The sequence below is a fragment of the Chiloscyllium punctatum genome, chromosome 4 (assembly GCF_047496795.1).
Source record: "Chiloscyllium punctatum isolate Juve2018m chromosome 4, sChiPun1.3, whole genome shotgun sequence".
Taxonomy (NCBI): domain Eukaryota; kingdom Metazoa; phylum Chordata; class Chondrichthyes; order Orectolobiformes; family Hemiscylliidae; genus Chiloscyllium; species Chiloscyllium punctatum.
Window position 1 is genome coordinate 102614054 of NC_092742.1, and position 20377 is coordinate 102634430.

General features: G+C 42.5%; 1 protein-coding gene across 3 annotated transcripts in view; it reads right to left on the reverse strand.

Moving 5' to 3' along the window:
* The window catches only part of LOC140476599 (tau-tubulin kinase 2-like), a 299170-nt gene that overhangs the window by 203235 nt on the left and 75558 nt on the right, over positions 1-20377 (reverse strand). For all 3 annotated transcript variants that reach the window (XM_072569438.1, XM_072569437.1, XM_072569436.1), the window contains exon 3: positions 896-1043. In XM_072569438.1, coding sequence (XP_072425539.1) covers positions 896-1043 — 148 coding nt within the window. The remainder of the gene's footprint in view (positions 1-895; positions 1044-20377) is intronic.

Genomic DNA, 20377 nt, shown 5'->3' on the forward strand with positions numbered 1-20377 from the left:
TTCCCTCCCTAAGGGCATTTTGAGTCAACACACAGCAAGTGGACTGCAGTTCAAGGCAGCAGTCACCATCATCTTCTCAAGGTCAGTAAGGGATGAGCAATAAATGTTGGCCAGCCAGTGATACCCCATCCGACAGTGAAAAAATGACTGATAGAAAGTTGGTCTAATAGCAACATGCAAAAACAATCTCATTCATGGATGCAATTTAGGAAGGAAATCTGCCAGTCTTACATGTGATTTGAGATCCACAGCAATTTGGTTGACTCTTCACAATTAAGTGACACCCACATCGCAATCAATTTTTAAAAAATAAAATGTCCTGGTCAAAACATGTCAAGGAGGACATGATGCACCAAAGCAATACACCTGAGACTATTGCCATAAATGGGGAACTTTAGCTGAGGAGAGATGGGACAAGCTAGGATTATTTTCTTTGGACCAGAAGAAGTTGAACAGCAATTTAGTTATGGTGTATAACAATACAAGGATACAATGGAATTGTATCAATGAGCAGAGATGTCAAGATCCAGTGGGCAAATATGTAAACTAATTGGCAGAAGAATTTGAGGGGAGTTGAGCAATTATCCACCCACTAAGAATATGGAGATCTGGAATTCTCTGCCTGAAAAGGGTAGTAGAGGAAGAAACCGTATTCATATTTCACAAATACTGGGATATGAACTGCAAGCACCATAACCTGTTGGACAACAGACCAAGAGCAGGGAGGTAGAATTAGGGTGGATAGCTCTTCAATCTGTATATTCACAATGGGCCGAATGTTCTCTAGTGTAAGGTTTTGAAATGTTTCCCCATGAACCAATCATTCAGAAATACAACGACCAACTATGGGATGCAAGAGAGAAACAAACACAACATGTAAAACTTAGGAACTTACCTTGTAGTTTCTTCAAAACAGCAACTTCCATTTTGAGAACCTGCTTTGGTTGTTGGGCTGACTCAACTTTAAGAGCAACATTTTCCTGGGTCAGAAAGTCTATAGCTTCATAGATTTCTCCAAAGCCCCCACCTCCAATCTTTTTCAACTGTAAGACAAAAGAAAAAATATTAATTACTATATACAAAGCATAAAATAAGTTGGACATCTATTGCTGAACACAATTATAAAATCCACTGGTCATCAATTGCAAAGTCATCAAATAGTTACAACTTGTAGACATTAAACAGTGAAAGAACAGCATTGATATTATTTAAGTCAGAATGATGCGTAGCTTGGAGGTGACCTTCAATGTGGGGCAGCACGGTGACTCATTGATCAACACTACTGCCTCACAGCACCAGGGACCAGTGTTCAATTTCACCCTCAAGCAACTGTCTGTGCGGAGTTCCCACATTCTCCCCATGTCTGCGTGGGTTTCCTCCGGGTGCTCTGGTCTCCTCGCACAGTCTAAGAATGTGCAGGTTAGGTAGATTGACTGTGTTAAATTCTGCATAGTGTCCAAGGATGTGTAGGTTAGGTGGATTAGCCATGGGAAATACAAGGTTACAAGGATAGGGTAAAGTGGTGAGCTCTTCAGAGAGTAGGTGTGGACTTGTTGGACCAAATGGCCTGTTTCCACAGTTTAGGACTTATGAAAAGTGGTTCCCATGTATCTGTTGCCTCAGTCCTTTCAGACAGTGGAGGTCATGGGTTTAAAACCTTGGTAAGTTGCTGCAGCGGATATTGTAGATTGTATATATTGCAACTGTGCATTGGTGAAGAGACTGCATTGTCCAATCAAACAGGCTGCTTTGTCCCAGATGGTTTCAAGCTTCTTGAATGCTATAGGAACTTCACACTGTACGTGACCAAAATAAAGTAAAACTTTCCCTTCTTCAAGTTCTCTGCAGCCATGGAGATGCAGTTAACCAAGCCATTCTCTTCAAAAGCATGGCAAATGTTGTCAAGCTAAGTGGAGGTGGCCTCACAAGGTTTCATTCTTGTCTAATCACAGAAAAAGAATCACTCTCCAATGGCTTCTCATCCTGATCCTGAATACTAACATCTGGTCAAATAGCATCCCTTTTAAAACTTTCACCCATTTGCAAATGTCTCCAAGGACTAGTCTTTCCCTATCTGAGTAACATCAGCAGAACATCAGAGAAACCTGTGCCCTCTTAATTCTAGGCTTGTGAATTCTTAATTTTAAATTGCTTCACCACTGAGTGCCATCCCTTTAGCTGCCTGCACCTTAAGCTCAGTAATTTCCCCTCTGCCACTCCACCTCACTTTTCAAGTTTAAGGTACTTCTTGAAACTCACCTCTATGACTAAGCTTTTGGTCATTTGAACTAATATCTGCTCATTTGTTCAGTGTTGTAGTTTGTTTACAACCACTCAAAAGTTGCCACCCAAGTTGATTGGATTGTTAAGAAGGCGTATGGTACATTGGCTTTCAGTAGCAGGGTGATTGAGTTCAAGAGCCGTGAGGTTATGCTGCAGCTCTATAAAGCCCTAGCTAGACCACACTTGGAATATTGTGTTCTGTTCTAATTGCCTCATTATAGGATGGATGTGGAATATTTAAAGAGGGTGCGAAGGAGATTTACCAGAATGTTCCCTGGACTGGAAGGCATGTCTTATGAAGAAAGGTTGAGGGAACTAGGGCTTTTCTCATTGGAGCTAAGAAGGGTGAGAGGTGACTTGATAGAGATTTACACACTGATGAGAGGCATAGATAGAGTGAATAGTCAGAGACTTTTTCCAGGGCAGAAATGGCTATCACAAGGGGGCATAATATTAAGTTGATTGGAAGACGGTTTAGGGGAGATATCAGAGGTTGGTGGGTGCATGGAATGCACTGCCAGCAGTGGTAGTAGAGTCAGATGCGTTAGGGAAATTTAAGCATAACTCTTGGATAGGCACATGGATGATAGTAAATTGAAAAAGGTATGATTAGATTAGATTCCCTACAGTATGGAAACAGGCCCTTCGGCCCAACAAGTCCACACTGACCCTCCGAAGAGTAACCCACCACAACCCTATATTTACCCCTGCCTAATGCACCTAACACTACGGACAATTTAATATGGCCAATTCACCTGACGTGCACATCTTTTGGATTGTGGGGGGAAACCGGAGCACCCGGAGGAAACCCATGCAGACATCACAGACAGCTGCCAGAGGCTGGAATCGAACCTGGGTCCCTGGTGCTGTGAGGCAGCAGTGCTAACCACTGTGCCACCGTGCCGCCCCTGGTTAGTATGTAGGTTAGTTTGATCTCAGGATAGGATAAAAGGTTGGCACAACATTAAGGGCCGAAGGGCCTGTACTATGCTGTACTGTTCTATGTTCTTTTAACTCAGGCTACTAAGTCCTAGAGTCACACAGTCGTAGAGATGTACAGCATGGAAACAAACCCTTCGGCCCAACCTGTCCACGCCAACCAGATATCCCAACCCAAACTAGGCCCTCCTGCCAGCACCCGGGCCATATCCCTCCAAACCCTTCCTATTCATATACCCATCCAAAGGCCTCTCACATGTTGCAATTGTACCAGCCTCCAACACTTCCTCTGGCAGCTCATTCCATACACATACCACCCTCTGCGTGAAAAAGTTGCCCCCTAGGTCTCTTTTATATCTTTCCCTTCTCACCCTAAACCGATGCCCTCTAGTTCTGGACTCCCCGATCTCAGGGAAAAGACTTTGCCTATTTATCCTATCCATGCCCCTCATAATTTTGTAAACTTCTATAAGGTCACCCCTCAGCCTCCAACGCTCTAGGGAAAACAGCCCCAGCCTGTTCAGCCTCTCCCTATAGCTCAAATCCTCCAACCCTGGCAACATCTTTGTAAATATTTTCTGAACCCTTTCAAGTTTCACAACATCTTTCCAATAGGAAGGAGACCAGAATTGCACGCAATATTCCAACAGTGGCCTAACCAATGTCCTGTACAGCCCAACATAACCTCCCAACTCCTGTACTCAATACTCTGACCAATAAAGGAAAGCATACCAAATGCCTTCTTCACTATCCTATCTACCTGCGACTCCACTTTCAAGGAGCTATGAACCTGCACTCCAAGGTCTCTGTTCAGCAACACTCCCTAGGAGCTTACCATTAAGTGTTTTGGAAGTTTGAGTCCTGGCAACATCCTTGTAAATTTCTTCTGCACTCTTTCCAATTTAATAATATCCTTCCTATAACAAGGTGACCAAAACTGAACACAATACTCCAAATGCAGCCTAACCAATGTCCTATACAACTGCAACATAACTTCCCAACTTCTCTACTCAATGCCCTGACTGATGAAAGTCAGTGTATCAAAAGCCTTCTTCACAGCCCAGTGTACTTGTGACTCTATTTTCAGAGAACTGTGAACCTGAACTCCAAGATTCCTCTGTTCCACTACACTGCTTAAGGCCTTACAGTTCACCATGAAACTCCTACCTCATTTGACTTTCCAAAATGTAAGACCTCACACTTATCTATATTAAACTCCATCTGTTGGAACAAGGCAAATGGGGAAGTCCATGAGGCCATATTCATCCTAGCCAGTGACTTGGATCAGGCCAGCCTCACAGGTTCTACCAGAATTCTATTGCACGTCCCACAAGGGGACCAAATGTCCTTGACCATTGCTACACAACCATACCGCGTCCGCACTTCAGAAAATCAGATTCCAATGCTCTGTTCCTCCTCACGTTACAACTTTTGAGTGTAATCTGGGAAGACCCAGCACAGAAGGTCGTACAGTGCTGGTTTGAGGCAGTGGAAGAGCTTGTAGGACTGCTAGGTATCAGTGGACTAGTCCATATTCAAGAACTCAGCAGCCAACCTAGGCAAGTACACCATCACTGTTGTGCTTTCATTAGCAAGTGCATAGAGGACAATGTGCCAAAGAAGTCAATGTGTCTGCTCCCCAGCTGAAAACCACATATGAACCAGGAAATCCATTGCCTGCTGAGGACTAGGAGTGCAGTGTTCAAGTCGGATGACCCAGACCTTTACAGGAAATCCAGATACAACTTCTGCAAGACCATTAGAGATGCCAAGAGGCAATACCAGACCAAGCTGGAGACCCAAACTAATCACACAGACACCTGCCGACTGTGGGAAGGTTTACACGACATAATGGGACACAAAATGAAGCAGAACAGAATAACAGACAAAAACACATTCCTTCCCCATGCACTCATTGCTTTTTATGCTCAATTTGAGCAGAATGCCAGCAGAACAATGTCACCTGCCCACAGCCCCAGACGCACCAAATCTCACTGTTGCAGATGTCAGATCAGCCTTCTCGAGTCTGAACCCAAGGAAAGCAACTGGTCCAGATGGAGTGCCTGGCTGTGCACTTAGATCCTTCAATCCCTCGAATCTATATCCCATTTTCCAGTAATTGGGCCATAGCCTTGGCATTGCAAGTGCTCATCTAAATATGACTAACATGTTATGAGGGTTTCTGCATTTACTACCCTTTACAGGCAGAGAGTTCTAGATTCATAGAACAGTACAGCACAGAACAGGCCCTTCTGCCCACGATGTTGTGCCGACCATTGATCCTCATGTAAGGTAAACCTAATGTACGAACCCTCAAATTTCTGTGACCATATGCATGTCCAGCAGTCTCTTAAATATCCCCACTGACCTCGCTTCCACAACTGCTGCTGGCAACACATTCCATGCTCTCACAGCTCCCCGCGTAAAGAACTCACCTCTGACATCTCCTCTATACTTTCCACCAAACAGCTTAAAACTATGACCCCTCATGTTTACAATTTCTGCCCTGGGAAAAAGTTTCTGACTATCAAATCTATCTATGCCTCTCATTATCTTGTACACCTCAATTAGGTCCCCTGTCTTCCTTCTTTTTTCCAATGAAAAAAGTCCAAGCTCAATCAACCTCTCTTCATAAGATAAGCCCTCCAGTCCAGGCAACATCCTAGTAAACCTCCTCTGAACCCTCTCCAAAGCATCCACATCTTTCCTATAACAGGGCGACCAGAACTGGACGCAGTATTCCAAGTGCGGTCTAACCAAAGTTTTATAGAGCTGCAACAAGATCTCATGGCTCTTAAACTCAATCCCCCTGTTAATGAAAGCCAAAACACCATATGCTTTCTTAACAACCCTGTCCACCTGGGTAGCCATTTTAAGGGATCTATGTATCTGCACACCAAGATCCCTCTGTTCCTCCACACTGCCAAGAATCCTGTCTTTAATCCTGCACTCAACTTTCAAATTCGACCTTCCAAAATGCATCACTTCGCATTTATCCAGGTTGAACTCCATCTGCCAACTCTCAGCCCATCTCTGCATCCTGTCAATGTCACGTTGCAGCCTACAACAGCCCTCTATACTGTCAACGACACCTCCAACCTTTGTGTTGTCTGCAAACTTGCTAACCCATCCTTCAATCTCCTCATCCAAGTCATTAATAAAAATTACAAAGAGTAGAGGCCCAAGAACAGAGCCCTGTGGAACACCACTCACCACTGACTTCCAGGCAGAATATTTTCCTTCCACTACCACTTGCTTTCTTATGTCGACCAGCCAATTCTGTGTGCAGACAGCTAAATTTCCCTGCATCCCATTTCTCCTGACCTTCTGAAAGAGCGTACCATGGGGAACCTTATCAAATGCCTTTTTGAAGTCCATATACACAACATCCACCGCTCGACCCTCATCAACTTGTCTAGTAACATCCTCAAAGAACTCAATAAGATTTGTGAGGCATGACCTGCCCCTCACAAAGCTGTGATGACTGCCTTTAATCATGCCATGCTCTTCCAGATGGTCATAAATCCTATCCCTCAGAATCCTTTCTAACACCTTGCACATGACAGACGTGAGACTGACTGGTCTGTAATTGCCAGGGACTTCCCTATTTTCTTTCTTGAAGAGAGGAATTACATTTGCTGCCCTCCAGTCCTCCTTCCTGCCCGCTTCTGAGTGAAAAAGTTGTCTTCACATCTCCTCAAAACCTTCTGCTTCTTACCTTGAATCTATGCCCTCTGGTCAGTGGTCCCTTCACCACAGGGAAATGTTTCCTTCCTTTCTTTCCTGTCTATGCCCCTCATGATTTTATACATCTCAACCGTGTATCCCCTCTGCTCAAAGGAAAACAATTCCAATCTCTCTTCATACCTAAAATTCTCCAGTCCAGGCAACATCCAGGTAAATCTCTTCTTCACTCTCCCCACTGCAATTACATCCCTCCTGTAACATGGATTTCAGAACTCCACACAAAACTCTAGTTGTGGCCAAACCAACCTTTTGTACAGTTTCACCTCCCTGCTCTCTTAAACTCTATGACTTGGCTAATAAAGGCAAGATTCCTCCTTAATCATTTCATTTACCTGATCTGAAGCCTTATGGGACCGGTGTATATGCACACTAATATTCCTCTGATCCTCAGTGCTTCCTAGGATTCTACCATTCATCATGTATTTCTTTGCTTTGTTTGTCCTACCCAAGTGCATCAATTTACACCTATCCAGAGTGAATTCTGTTTACCACTGATCAGCCCACCTGACTAGCTTGTCTATACTTTTGTAATCTAAGGCTATCCTCACCAATTTTTGTAACAGCTGTGATCAACCCTTCTATATTCAAGTCTAAATTATTTACATATACCACAAACAGCAATGCTGCAACAGTGATCCCTACAAAACACCAGTGGACACAGGCTTTTAATCACAAACACACCCCCTAAACCATTACCCTCTGCTTTTTCTTCATTCACTCGTAGGCCATGGGTGTAAGTGGCTGGCCAGCATTTCTTGCCCTTTTCTTAAAAAAAAGATGATGAGCTGCATTCTTGAACTGCTGCAGTTCACATGCTGCAAATTAACCCGCAATGTCCTTAGGGAGAGACTTCCAGGATTGTGATCCAGCGATATGTTTTGAAGTCAGGATGATGAATAGCTTGGAGGGAACTTGCAAGTGGTGATGTTCCCACGTTAGGCTTGTCATTCTAGATTAATGTGGTCTTGAGATTGGAAGGTACAGTACTTTCTAAAAATCTTGGGTGAATTTCTGCAGAGTATCCTGTCACTCAACAACTGTGAATCTAATTTGCCAAATGTCCTTGGATCCCATGGGCTCTCAGTCTCAAATCCTTATGCCCCCTGGTTCTGAACTCCCCAGCCTAAGGAAAGGACTTTTGCTATTCACCTTATCTCTGCCCTTCATGAGTTTATAAACCTCCATAGGAGCAACGTAATATGCTCCGGTGAAAAAAATCCCAACTTATCCAGGAGAAAGTTAGGACTGTAGATGCTGGAGATCTGAGTCAAGTGTGTGGTGCTGGAAAAGCACAGCCAGTCAGGCAGCATCCAAGGAGCAAGAGAATCGATGTTTCAGGCATAAGCCCTTGATTAGAAAAGCACTCAATAACGCAAACCCTCCAAAGTTAAAAATCTCACAACACTAGGTTATAGTCCAACAGATTGATTTGGAAGCACTAGCTTTCGGAGCGATGCTCCTTCATCAGGTGGTTGTGGACACTTGATGAAGTCCACAACCACCTGAAGGAGCAGCGCTCCGAAAGCTAATGCTTCCAAATCAACCTGTTGGACTATGACCTGCTGCTGTGTGACTTTTAACTTTGTACACCCTAGTCCAACACCGGCCTCTCCAAATCATCAAATCCTCCAGGTTAGGCAACATCCTGGTAAATAATTTTTTAATCTTCTCTAATTTAATAACTTCCATCCTATACCAGGGCAACTCAGTACTCCAAAAGTGGCCTCACCAATGTCCTGTACAACCTCAACATGAAGTACCAACTCCTAATAAAAGCATTAGGTTAGAGAAGCTGGGATTGTTCTCTTTGAAGAAGATTTGATCGATTGTACAATATTATAACAGATCAGATTTAGATAAGGCAGACACGAGCCATGTGTACTTGGAATTGTGGCTAAATGAGGATTCCCGGAAGTATGCCACAATTATTACCCATAATGGTTTATACCAACACATGAGACTGCCATTTGGGATATCATTAGCCTGTGAGATTTTTCAGCAAACAATGGACAGCATTTTATAAGGTCACCATTAATTAGACAATGTGCTATAACAGGGAAGACCAATAAGGAGCACTTAGAGAACTTGGACAGAGTGCTTAGATGTTTCTCCCAGGCAGGCATAAGCCACAGAGGGATAATTGTGTGTTTCAGACACCCCAGGTGACTCATTTGGGCTACAGAGTCAACAAAACCAGGTTACACCCATTGGAGAGTAGAGAGGGTGATCAAAAGTACCCTGGCTTCCATATCAGGAGCTTAGGTCTTTCCTTGGATTGGTGAATTATTATGGAAAGTACATATGTAACAAAGTCATAAACTTCCATTCTGGCATCTTTGCATCAACTCTTTAAAAAAAGGAACACCCTGAGAAATGGTTGTGTAACCAAGCCATAGCTTTCAGGGAAGTGAAGAAATGGCCACTATACTCTAAAGTGTTGGCACAATGATCCGAAGAGATATCTTGTACTAACACTCGATGCCTCCCATATGGTATATCATCGGGACAGTATTATCTCATAGGAAGCCCAATGGAGAGGAATGCCCAAAAATGTATGCATCCAGGACTTTGGTAATGCACCCAGATAGAAAATGAATGTTTGGTGGTTACATTTGGAGTCACGAGGTTCCACCAATAGCTTTGCTGATGTAAACTTGTAATAACAGACCCCTGCTTGGTCTATTTAAAGACGACAAGGCAGTGTCGCCCTTAGCTTCAGGCCAAATTCAGTGGTGAGCTCTAATATTAAGTGAGTTAATTACAAATTGGACCAGGAGGCCGAGTAGCCTATGTATGCATTGAGCCACCTCCCAGTGGCAGACACACCACTGGTGGTACTGCCACTGGAAGAGTCTGTAATAGCACCAGGAACCCCAATGCCAGGCACATGGCTCTGCTAAGCAAGAGAGATAATTTACTCCAGGAGATGAAGTTTGGTGTAGGAATTGCCCTGCATGGTTAAGAAGCATGGGTGACACAAGGTCAGGTCCAATGACATATAAAGTTTGGGTAGGTGTGATGTTCCTGACCAGCAAATGGATTATATGAAAGCTGCAAAATCATAAGGAGTTCAGGAGTGAAGTGTGCCCAGCTCCTTGCCAACCTTTCTGACTATTTTGAAAGCCATGGGCTCTCCCGCTCTGCCAAGCATTGAAGAGTCCTCAGAATCAAAGATGAACATGGCAGATGTCACCTCCTCGATGTCTCTGCCTACTGAAGAGAATGACTTTCTTCAGAGACACTGCAGGACACAAGAGATGAGCTACTATGCATTACACGCCATCCGTATCAGGGGCAAATTTGGAGGAACCTGGCCCAGTGTTAAAACACCCCAGGAGGTGCTACAAAACAAAGAGAACCAACCTATCAGCTCAATCAGAGGGGAAGGGATGCAACAATTGTAGTAAGGTCAGCTGTGCACCTCACACAATAGGAATTCCCTGATTGGACCAGATTAACAGTCCTATTCAGGGAACCCTGGCTGTCAGATAAGAACGGACTTATCAGACATCCTATTCATTGAGGGAAATGGATCAGTGTCAAGGACTCGGTGATGGGATATCAGCTTCTGTGGAGTTATTTCACCGGGGAATTGTTGGACGTGAGTGCGGTGGATCTAGACACAATTAATGATCTCAAAAAGAAACTGGATGGCCATTTGAAGGGAATAAACTTGCAGGGCCATGAAAATAAAAGGATGGACTGGGGTGATTGGATTGCTCATGGAGAGCTGGACTGGACTCTGAGTTGAATAACTTTCTTCTGTACTGTAATGATTTGATGATGCTAAGACTTATAGCAGCCGGACCTGGACACTCATTCAGCGTGTTCAATGACGGTGAATCATATTCTGGAACTCTGAGAATACTTTCACTACAAAAATAGAAGCTAGAATATAGGAGCAGGAGTCGATCCTTCAGCTTTTTAAGTCTGCTCCAACATTCAGTATAGAGTCATAGAGATGTACAGCATGGAAACAGACCCTTCAGTGCAACTCATCCAGACCAACCAGATATCCCAACCTAATCTAGCCCCATTTGCCAGCACTTTGCCCGTATCCCTCTAAACCCTTCCTATTCATATATCTAAATACCTGCAATTGCACCAGCCTCCACCACTTCCCCTGACAGCTCAGTCCATACATGCACCATCACGTGAAAACGTTGCCCCTTAGGTCCCTTTTATATCTTTCCCCTCTCACTCTAAACCTATGCCCTCTTGTTCTGGACTCCCCACCCCAGGAAAAACACCTTGTCTATTTATCCTATCCATGCCCCTCATGATTTTATAAACCTCTGAGGTCAGCCTTCGACACTCAAGGAAAAAACAGCCCCACCCTATTCAGCCTCTCTCTATAACGCAAATCCTCCAATTCTGCCAATATCCTTGTAAATCTTTTCTGAACCCATTCATGTTTCACAACATCCTTCCGATAGGAAGGAGACCCGAACTGCATGCAATATTATCTGCTTCTGTGCTGTGACCTCTCCCAGGCAGGTTCCTCCAAGATCAGTTGGGAATTTCGCTGTTTGTTAAGCTTTCCTTGACACACTCCAATGTCCAGTGATACATGAATTCCAGCAGCAAAGCAGATTCACTGCTGTGTCAGTTAGCAGTGAGTTTCTTTGTCTTTCTCCCTTACAAACCATGTGCTTGCTGCCTTTGCCGGTCTTTCTCCCTTTTAAAAGTGCTGTTATTTTAACTTTTTTTAGGCTAATCACTCAACTTAGTGCCCTTTTTTCAAGATCCCACCCACCCTGCCAAATTGGTATAAACCTCCCCAAGGATGCTGGTCCTATTCTGTCTCAGTTACAATCCGTCAAATTTGTACAGATCCCAATACCCCCAAAAATAGTTTCCATGTCCCAGAAATCTAAAGCACTGCCACCTGCATCATCTGTTGAGCCACTTATTCATCTGGACTACCCACCTATTTCTATACTCACTTACTCATGGGACCAGAAATAATCCAGAGATTACTACCTTTTCAGTCCTGTTCTTTATAATAGGATCATTGAATCCGTACGTGGAAACAGACCATTTGGCCCAACAAATCCACACCAACCTTCCAAAGAGTAAACCACCCAGACCCATTCCCCCTATCCTATTACTCTACATTTACACCTGACTAATGCGCCTAACTTACACATCCCTGAACACTACAGGCAATTTAGCATGGCCAATTTATTTAACCTGCACATCTTTGGTCTGTGGGAGGAAACCAGAGCACCTGGAGAAAACCCACGCAGACACTGGGAGAGTGGGCAAACTCCACACAGACAGTGCAAAGGCTGGAATCGAACCCGGTCCCTGGTGCTGTGCTGCAGCGATGCTAACCACTGAGCCACTGTGCTGCCCTTTAATCTACTTCCTAGCTTTCTAAATTCCATTTGCTGGATCTCATCCTGGAGTCGCTCTTGTAGCTGATCCCCTTGTGATTGAATTCTTGACCACTCTCATCCTGCCATTCTTCTTCCACCCTGCTTGAGCAGCAGAGCCACCCACAGTGCCATGAAGTTGACTGCCACTGCTTTTTCCTGCACAGTCATTACCTGGAGTGAAACTTGATTTGACACTTTTAAAAAAATAATTAAGTTAATGTGACGGTCATTCACTGAAACACTCACACAAGGTTGCAGAGTTTCTTTAACAACAGAAGTTCATGATACAAAACAAGAGAACAAAAGTTAAACCCATACGGAACACAATTTCAAAAGATCTTTTAACAGTAAAATTAGGTTTTACTCGTACTTGCCAACACCATTACTTTGCAGAATTCCTAACCAGAGAAATTACACCTCTACATCAACAAGAGATTCGAGTGTTCTAGAGGTAAAAGGGAGTCAATGTCACAATTGAGTCAGCCATGATCTGACTGAATGGCAAAATAGAGTCAAGGGTCTGCCTATTCTTTTTTCTTGTATCACATTCTTATAAAACTTAGGTTATTCTAGAACTATTTATGTACTTACCACCAATCAAAATGGATATCTATTAACATTGTTAAAATAATAAAACAGACATCCTCTACAGCTGCTCAAAATTCAGGACCTTCTATCTTAAGCATAACAAATTAATAGCCCCACAAAACCAATCGCACTACCTTATTAAAGTACTGGATAATAAACATTATAGTTTTATTTTGTTAAAGGGTACAAGTCACTGTTGTCTCAAGGAAATAGTTTTGTGAACTAATGCTTCTTATTAGCTGTTTATCTAAATGTGCAAGCACTGGGCATGGCTGCTGTTGTAAACCAATATAGCTCACATCAACAGGAGCTCAAGACTTGATCAAGTCTTCATATACTGCACCAGATATAGTGGGGAAAATGGTAAAGAGCTACAATTCTTCTCTCAATGGTTTTCTTGAAACAATGTGAGTTACTGCATGTTGGGAAAACAAACCCAGCTCTCAAACAAACTTTGCAGCAAACATCTCTGATTCCTGTAACCATTCTGGTAAGTGTTCTTTTCCATCCCTTCAAGGATCCTCTCTTTCCAAATGGGTGACAACCAGAATTGATTACATCAATGGTCTAACAAGAGGTTTACAAAGGTTCAGCATAACTTCCCTGCTTTCATCCTCAAGTCTTCCATGAAGCCCAAGATCCTGCTACATTTCGCTACTCTCAAAATGTCCTGCCACCTTAAAATCTTTATGCAAAAATCCTTAGATCTTTGTCCTTGTAAAGCCTTGAACTCTGTTATTAGTTATTTGTTTTTCCCTAATTCTTTCACCAAAATACACTTCCATATATTAACTTTCATCTGCCATCTTATTGTCCATTCTACTTGCATGCCTATGTCCAAGTTTGATAATTTACACAAACCCATATTAAATATTCCATGCATATGTAAAGTAAATGTTGCTGCTCGAATTTGTAACCATTCATGATGGCATTGATAGATCTACATAATGATTGACATCCATCTCTCACTACTCTTGCGCACCAAAATCTCAGTTCTCCAAGAACAGAGTACTACTGAGTTAGTTCCAATAGTGTGTAGAGTATTACAATGGCCAGTAGGTTAATAAGAAGAGTTAACGGACATACACACGGGTTTCATGTCAGAAAATGCTAGAGAGAATATATGCTGCCAACCATTTTGAAAATCAAGGCTTATTTAGCAACATAACTTTGGACTTTGTTACCATGGACTTCAGCAAGGCAACTATGGACTTCAGCAAGGCATTTGAGAAGGTTCCCCATGGTAGGCTCATTCAGAAGGTCAGGAGGAATGGGATTCAGGGGAACATAGCTGTCTGGATACAGAATTGGCTGGGCAACAGAAGACAGCGAGTGGTAGTAGAAGGAAAATATTCTGCCTGGAAGTCAGTGGTGAGTGGTGTTCCACAGGGCTCTGTTCTTGGGCCTCTACTCTTTGTAATTTTTATTAATGACTTGGATGAGGGGATTGAAGATGGGTCAGCAAGTTTGCAGACGACACAAAGGTTGGAGGTGTCGTTGACAGTATAGAGGGCTGTTGTAGGCTGCAGTGTGACATTGACAGGATGCAGAGATGGGCTGAGAGTTGGCAGATGGAGTTCAACCTGGATAAATGCGAGGTGATGTATTTTGGAAGGTCGAATTTGAAAGCTGAGTACAGGATTAAGGATAGGACTTTTGCCAGTGTGGAGGAACAGAGGGATCTTGGTGTGCAGGTACATAGATCCCTTAAAATGGCCACCCAAGTGGACAGGGTTGTTAAGAAAGCATATGGTGTTTTGGCTTTCATTAACAGGGATATCGAGTTTAAGAGTCATGAGATCTTGTTGCAGCTCTATAAAACTTTGGTTAGACCGCACTTGGAATACTGCGTCCAGTTCAGGTCGCCCTATTATAGGAAAGATGTGGATGCTTTGGAGAGGGTTCAGAGGAGGTTTACCAGGATGCTGCCTGGACTGGAGGGCTTATCTTATGAGGAGAGGTTGACTGAGCTCGGACATTTTTCATTGGAGAAAAGGAGAAGAGGGGACCTAATTGAGGTATACAAGATAATGAGAGGCATAGATAGAGTTGATAGCCAAAGACTATTTCCCAGGGCAGAAATGACTAACACGAGAGTCATAGTTTTAAGCTGGTTGGAGGAAAGTATTGAGGGGATGTCAGAGACGGGTTCTTTACACAGAGTTGAGAGAGCATGGAATGCGTTGCCAGCAGCAGTTGTGGAGGCAGGGTCATTGGGGACATTTAAGAGACTCCTGGACATGCATATGGTCACAGAAATTTAAGGATGCATACATGAGGATCAGTGGTCGGCACAACATCGTGGGCTGAAGAGCCTGTTCTGTGCTGTACTGTTCTATGTTTTATGTTCTATATCAAACAATTAGTGAATTGCATTGTACCAGAGTACAATATTGTACCAAGGCAAGAGATTTGCAAGCATCTAGAGTGCTTTTATAGGAGGAGAGGTGGGTAAAAAGAATTAAAATGAGTATTATTTTTGACAAAGTCTGAGTAATTCCCAAGAACCATTCAATCAGCACATAAAATTAAATACCCACTGATCCAAATATGCAAACTGAAGACAGTGCAATAATCTGTTCAAATGTAAACGTATAAATAGAAATTACATCTATTTAGGTCCATGCAGAACCTTGCAAAATTCAATATGTAAAAGTGAGACATCAACAAATATTATCACAGAATATCTGAAAGAGATTCAAAGAGAATTGAAATTTCAAAAAGATGGACAAATATTTAAATAAGCTTCGGACAAAAATTAAGGTTATGTTAAATATATTCCATAATAATATAAAACCCAATTTTTTGAGGGGAGGGGTTATGGTGCAAAGCTACACGTAGCTGAATACAAGGACAAAAGTATTATCATACTAGATATTATTAATGTTAAATCTGTATCATGTTGATTATTGATATTGTCCAACATTCAATCCAGGTTTCAGTTTGAGCTTGGTCTGCGACAGAGTGATTTGCCTCTTGCAGAATGAAGAGTTTGGACTAGCATTATGTTTAAGAACTATTGGCTGAAATTTTAAAATTCTGTTACCAAAATTACATTCACTGCTCCACTCTAATGCCTTTAGTAATGGTAAGAAAGCCCATCATAATTTCAGTATCAATTAATCTGCAGAATTTAAGCAGGAAAAAAAGTCAATAGGAATGGCCAAGCATATTTTGCAGAAGACAATGCCAATAGAAATGTTGGGAACACCGATCTTATTTTGTACAAGTGAACATTAAGTAAAGTCCAGGTGAAGCATAAATTGGCTTATAGCAGTTCGATGAATGGTCAGTTCTTGCTGTAAAACTATATCAATTCTATATGAGGTTCAATTTCAATACTGTACTGTCTACGTAGCTAGGTGAAGTGCTGACAATACCAGTGGTATAAGGAGTGACCAAGATTAAGGTTCAAACTGTTTCATCATCTACTGGATAACAGACATCATCTTCTCAGACAGCATCAATTTATCCTAAACCAGTCTAGGACCTCTGTGGTCCACCTCCCCTAGGCTGTATAGATTCATGCTCTTTATGCTTACAGGAAATTGTCTATTACAAGAAGCAGCTGTAGCAAAGCAATCTGAGGCAAGCTGCATTCTTAGCGGCTTCAATTCACAACTCCAACAGACCCCAAAATCATCTTTTATTAATGATGACAATGGTAACAGAGAGGACTCTGAAATAAACAAACATAAATCCTGGCATAATAAACATAGCCAGACTCACAGGGCAGTAATACTATGTAGCAAGGAAACTGGTTCCTTTCAAAATATCACATTGGTGATATTTGTTAGTTTGTCACTTCAAATCTGCTTTTTGGAAAAAAATTACCATACAAGAGTAAAATAGAACATGAATACAGGGGGAAACTGCAAAAATATATAATCAAGCCATGAAATGCACAAACATGACTGTGATTGGAAGAAAGACTTTCTTTACTTCAGCATGAGGAGATAAATCCTTGGCACACCTTGGAAGGGATGTCTCAGAGTAGGGAAAGAAGCTACTTGGAATACTTGTACTCTCAGCACACCCAATCTCACCAGCAAAATAATAATAAACAATAGTTCCTTTTAAACTTAAGTGAAGAAAGGTTTCAAAAAATACTAAGCAATCACCTGCTCAATGATACTCAGTTTGGGTTCCAGCAGGGCCACTTAGATCCTGACCACATTAATAACCTTAGTCCAAAAATCCAGTCCCTCCACTATCATACTAATTTGTAGCAGTACATGCTGAAGAAATTCACCAAATCTCCTTAGACTTTGCCTTCCAAACATACAAACACTTCCATCTAGTAGGACAAGGGCAGCAGAAAGATGGGAACACTGCCACCATCTGCAAGATCCCCCCCTCAAGCCACTCATCATGCTGACTTGGAAATACATCACCATTCCTTTTAGTGTCACTGGGTCAAATTCTCAAACTCCCTCTCTAAAGGCATTGTGGGTTTACCTACATCACAGCAGTTCAAGGCAGCAACTCGGGATGGACAATAAATGCTAGCCCTGCCAGTGAGTGAATTAATGTATCATTGAAAAAAGACATGCTTGCCAAAGCATTTTGTCTTGCATTTATCAGAACATTTGCAAGAATGCCAACGCAAATCAGAACAACGCTTATTTATACTGTATCTTATACTTCAACAAAATGTGCCCTTTTCAGAAATACTTAAGTTCCGTATTATCAAACAAAAATCAACTTATTACAAGAGTTTTTGTGTATTCTGAAGTAGGGTTTTTATTATTTATTCTAGGATTAGTAATTAATAAAATTCCTCTTTCTTTCACGCATGAAAACCATAGATAGCGACTTTTTCATTTTCTAGTGATCTATATTTTCATTGGAATATGATAACTGCTTGTTTTTTAAAAAATGCTGCCGATCAAGAGGAGATTAAAAGGAAGGAAGTCGATTCCTTTCCGACACCTTACTATCACCAAGGAATAACTATCAGACCTAAAGGTTGACAGTCCCTGGAACCAACGTCCTGCATCTTAGAGCTTGAAGTAACTAGAAATATAGTAGTTACATTTGCTATAATCTTTCAGAATTCCCCACATTCAACAAGTGCCACAGGGGCCTGAAAAATAACAGATGCTAAAACCTTGGAGGCTTTTAGATGATTAAAGCACAGAAAGAGGCCATTCATTCCACTGTGTCTTCACCTGTCAACATAGATCTGAGTACACTGATCCGACCTTGACCAACACACCTCGTTGTGGTAACTTCTAAGAATCAATTACCGAAGACAGAGTAGACACTTACAATCATGACCAAAACTGTCAGCAGTACTCCAAATGTGGACTAATTAACATTATATACAGTTCCAGCAAAATCTCCCCACTCTTGTATTCTATTCCTCTACTAATAAAGGCAAGTATCTTATTAGTAGAGGTCCCCAGGGCAGAATTGTCACCAATTCTATGCATGTCAATCAGCAACAGTGTGCTTGGGCCTTGAAGACCCAAGCAGCCTGTAAAAAACTTAGAAGGAACACTACATCATGAAATTTGGGAGGGGCAGCGGTTGGGTTAAAAGGAGCAGTAATAGTCCTGGGGAAAATTGATGTACAGAGATATCTGGCTGTTCAGGTCCATTGTACCCTGAAGGTGGCAACAAAGATCAGTAGAGTGGTCAAGAAGGCATATGGCATGCTTTCCTTCATCGGACGGGGAATTGAGCACAAGAGTTGGCAGGTCATATAGTAGTTATACAAGACTTTGGTTCAGCCACATTTGGAAAGCTGCATAGAGTTCTGGTGGCCACATTACCAAAAGAATGTGGATGCTTTGGAGAGGGTGCAGAGGAAGTTCACCAGGATATTGCCTGGTATGGAGTGTACTAGCTATGGAGGAGAGGTTGAGTAGATAAGGATTATTTTCATTGGAAAGGAGGAGGTGGGGAGGGGGGGGAAACCTGATTGAGGCCTACAAAATCATGAGAGATGTAGACAGGGTGAGTAGCAAGAAACTCTTTCCCTGGAGTGGTGGACTCCATTACTGTGGGTCATAAGTTCAAAGTGAGAGCGGAAACATTTAGATGAGATATACGTGGAAGGTTCTTCACACAGAGAGATGTATAGTATAGAAACAGACCCTTCGGTCCACCCCATCCATGCCGACCAGATATCCCAACCCAATCTAGTCCCACCTGCCAGCACTCTGTCCATATCCCTCCAAACCCTTCCTATCCATATACTCATACAAATGCCTCTTAAATGTTGCAATTGTACCAGCCTCCACCACATCCTCTGGCAGCTCATTCGATACATGTACCACCCTCTGCGTGAAAAAGTTGCCCCGTAGGTCTCTTTTATATCTTTCCCCTCTCACCCTATATTTATGCCCTCTAGGTCTGGACTCCCCCACCCCAGGGAAAAGACTTTGCCTATTTACCCTATCCCTCCCCCTCATAATTTTGTAAACCTCTATAAGGTCACCCCTCAGCCTCCGACGCTCCAGGGAAAACAGCCCCTGGAGCCTATTCGGCCTCTCCCTATAGCTCAAATCCTCCAACCCTAGCAACATCCTTGTAAATCTTTTCTGAACCCTTTCAAGTTTCACAACATCTTTCAGATAGGATGGAGACCAGAATTGCACGCAATATTCCAACAGTGGTCTAACCAATGCCTTGTACAGCTGCAACATGACCTCCCAACTCCTCTACTTGATACTCTGACCAAGAAAAAAAGCATACCAAACACCTTCTTCACTATCCTATCTACCTGCGACTCCACTTTCAAGGAGCTATGAACCTGTACTCCAAGGTCTCTTTGGAGGGTGCCTGGAAAGCATATCCAGAAAAGTTGGTAAGGATGGGTACGATAGCTTCATTTAAGATGTATCTAGGCTGTGGGAAAAGAGCTGCCACCCTTGTCTACCCACAAGCATGGCCACAGAGAACAAAATTAAGTCTGTCCAAACCATAGAGGAAACACCCAGAATGCCTCAGCATTGACCAAACAAGCTGACAAGAGAAACCAGACATGGCCACAGTCACTCCCAATACACTTCCCAAGACAAACTAACAATAAGCTTCCTGGACCCGATCAACACAGCTGTCCCAAAGCCTTAAGGGCAGTCTCGTACCTCAGTGATATCAAAGCCACACAAAGGACAGTTCATACGGAGAGGCACCAGAATATCTCACTCACGGGAGAGAAACAGTGGAAACATCTTACTGCCAAGAAAAGGGACATTATCACCCACCCTCGAAGAGAAGTGGAATTTCCTGATCCCACTAAAAACTGTTTGATGCTGCCAGGATGCTTCATTGTATCCATGTTCAGGACATTCTTCTGAGAACTGCTTTATGATTATCACCATTGCAACTGCATTACTTGATTATCAAGACCATTGTATCTTTCCTATTTTCAATTAGCATCATTGTACAATATTCCTATAAAAAACTGGCTTGATTCTCTGCTCAGGAAA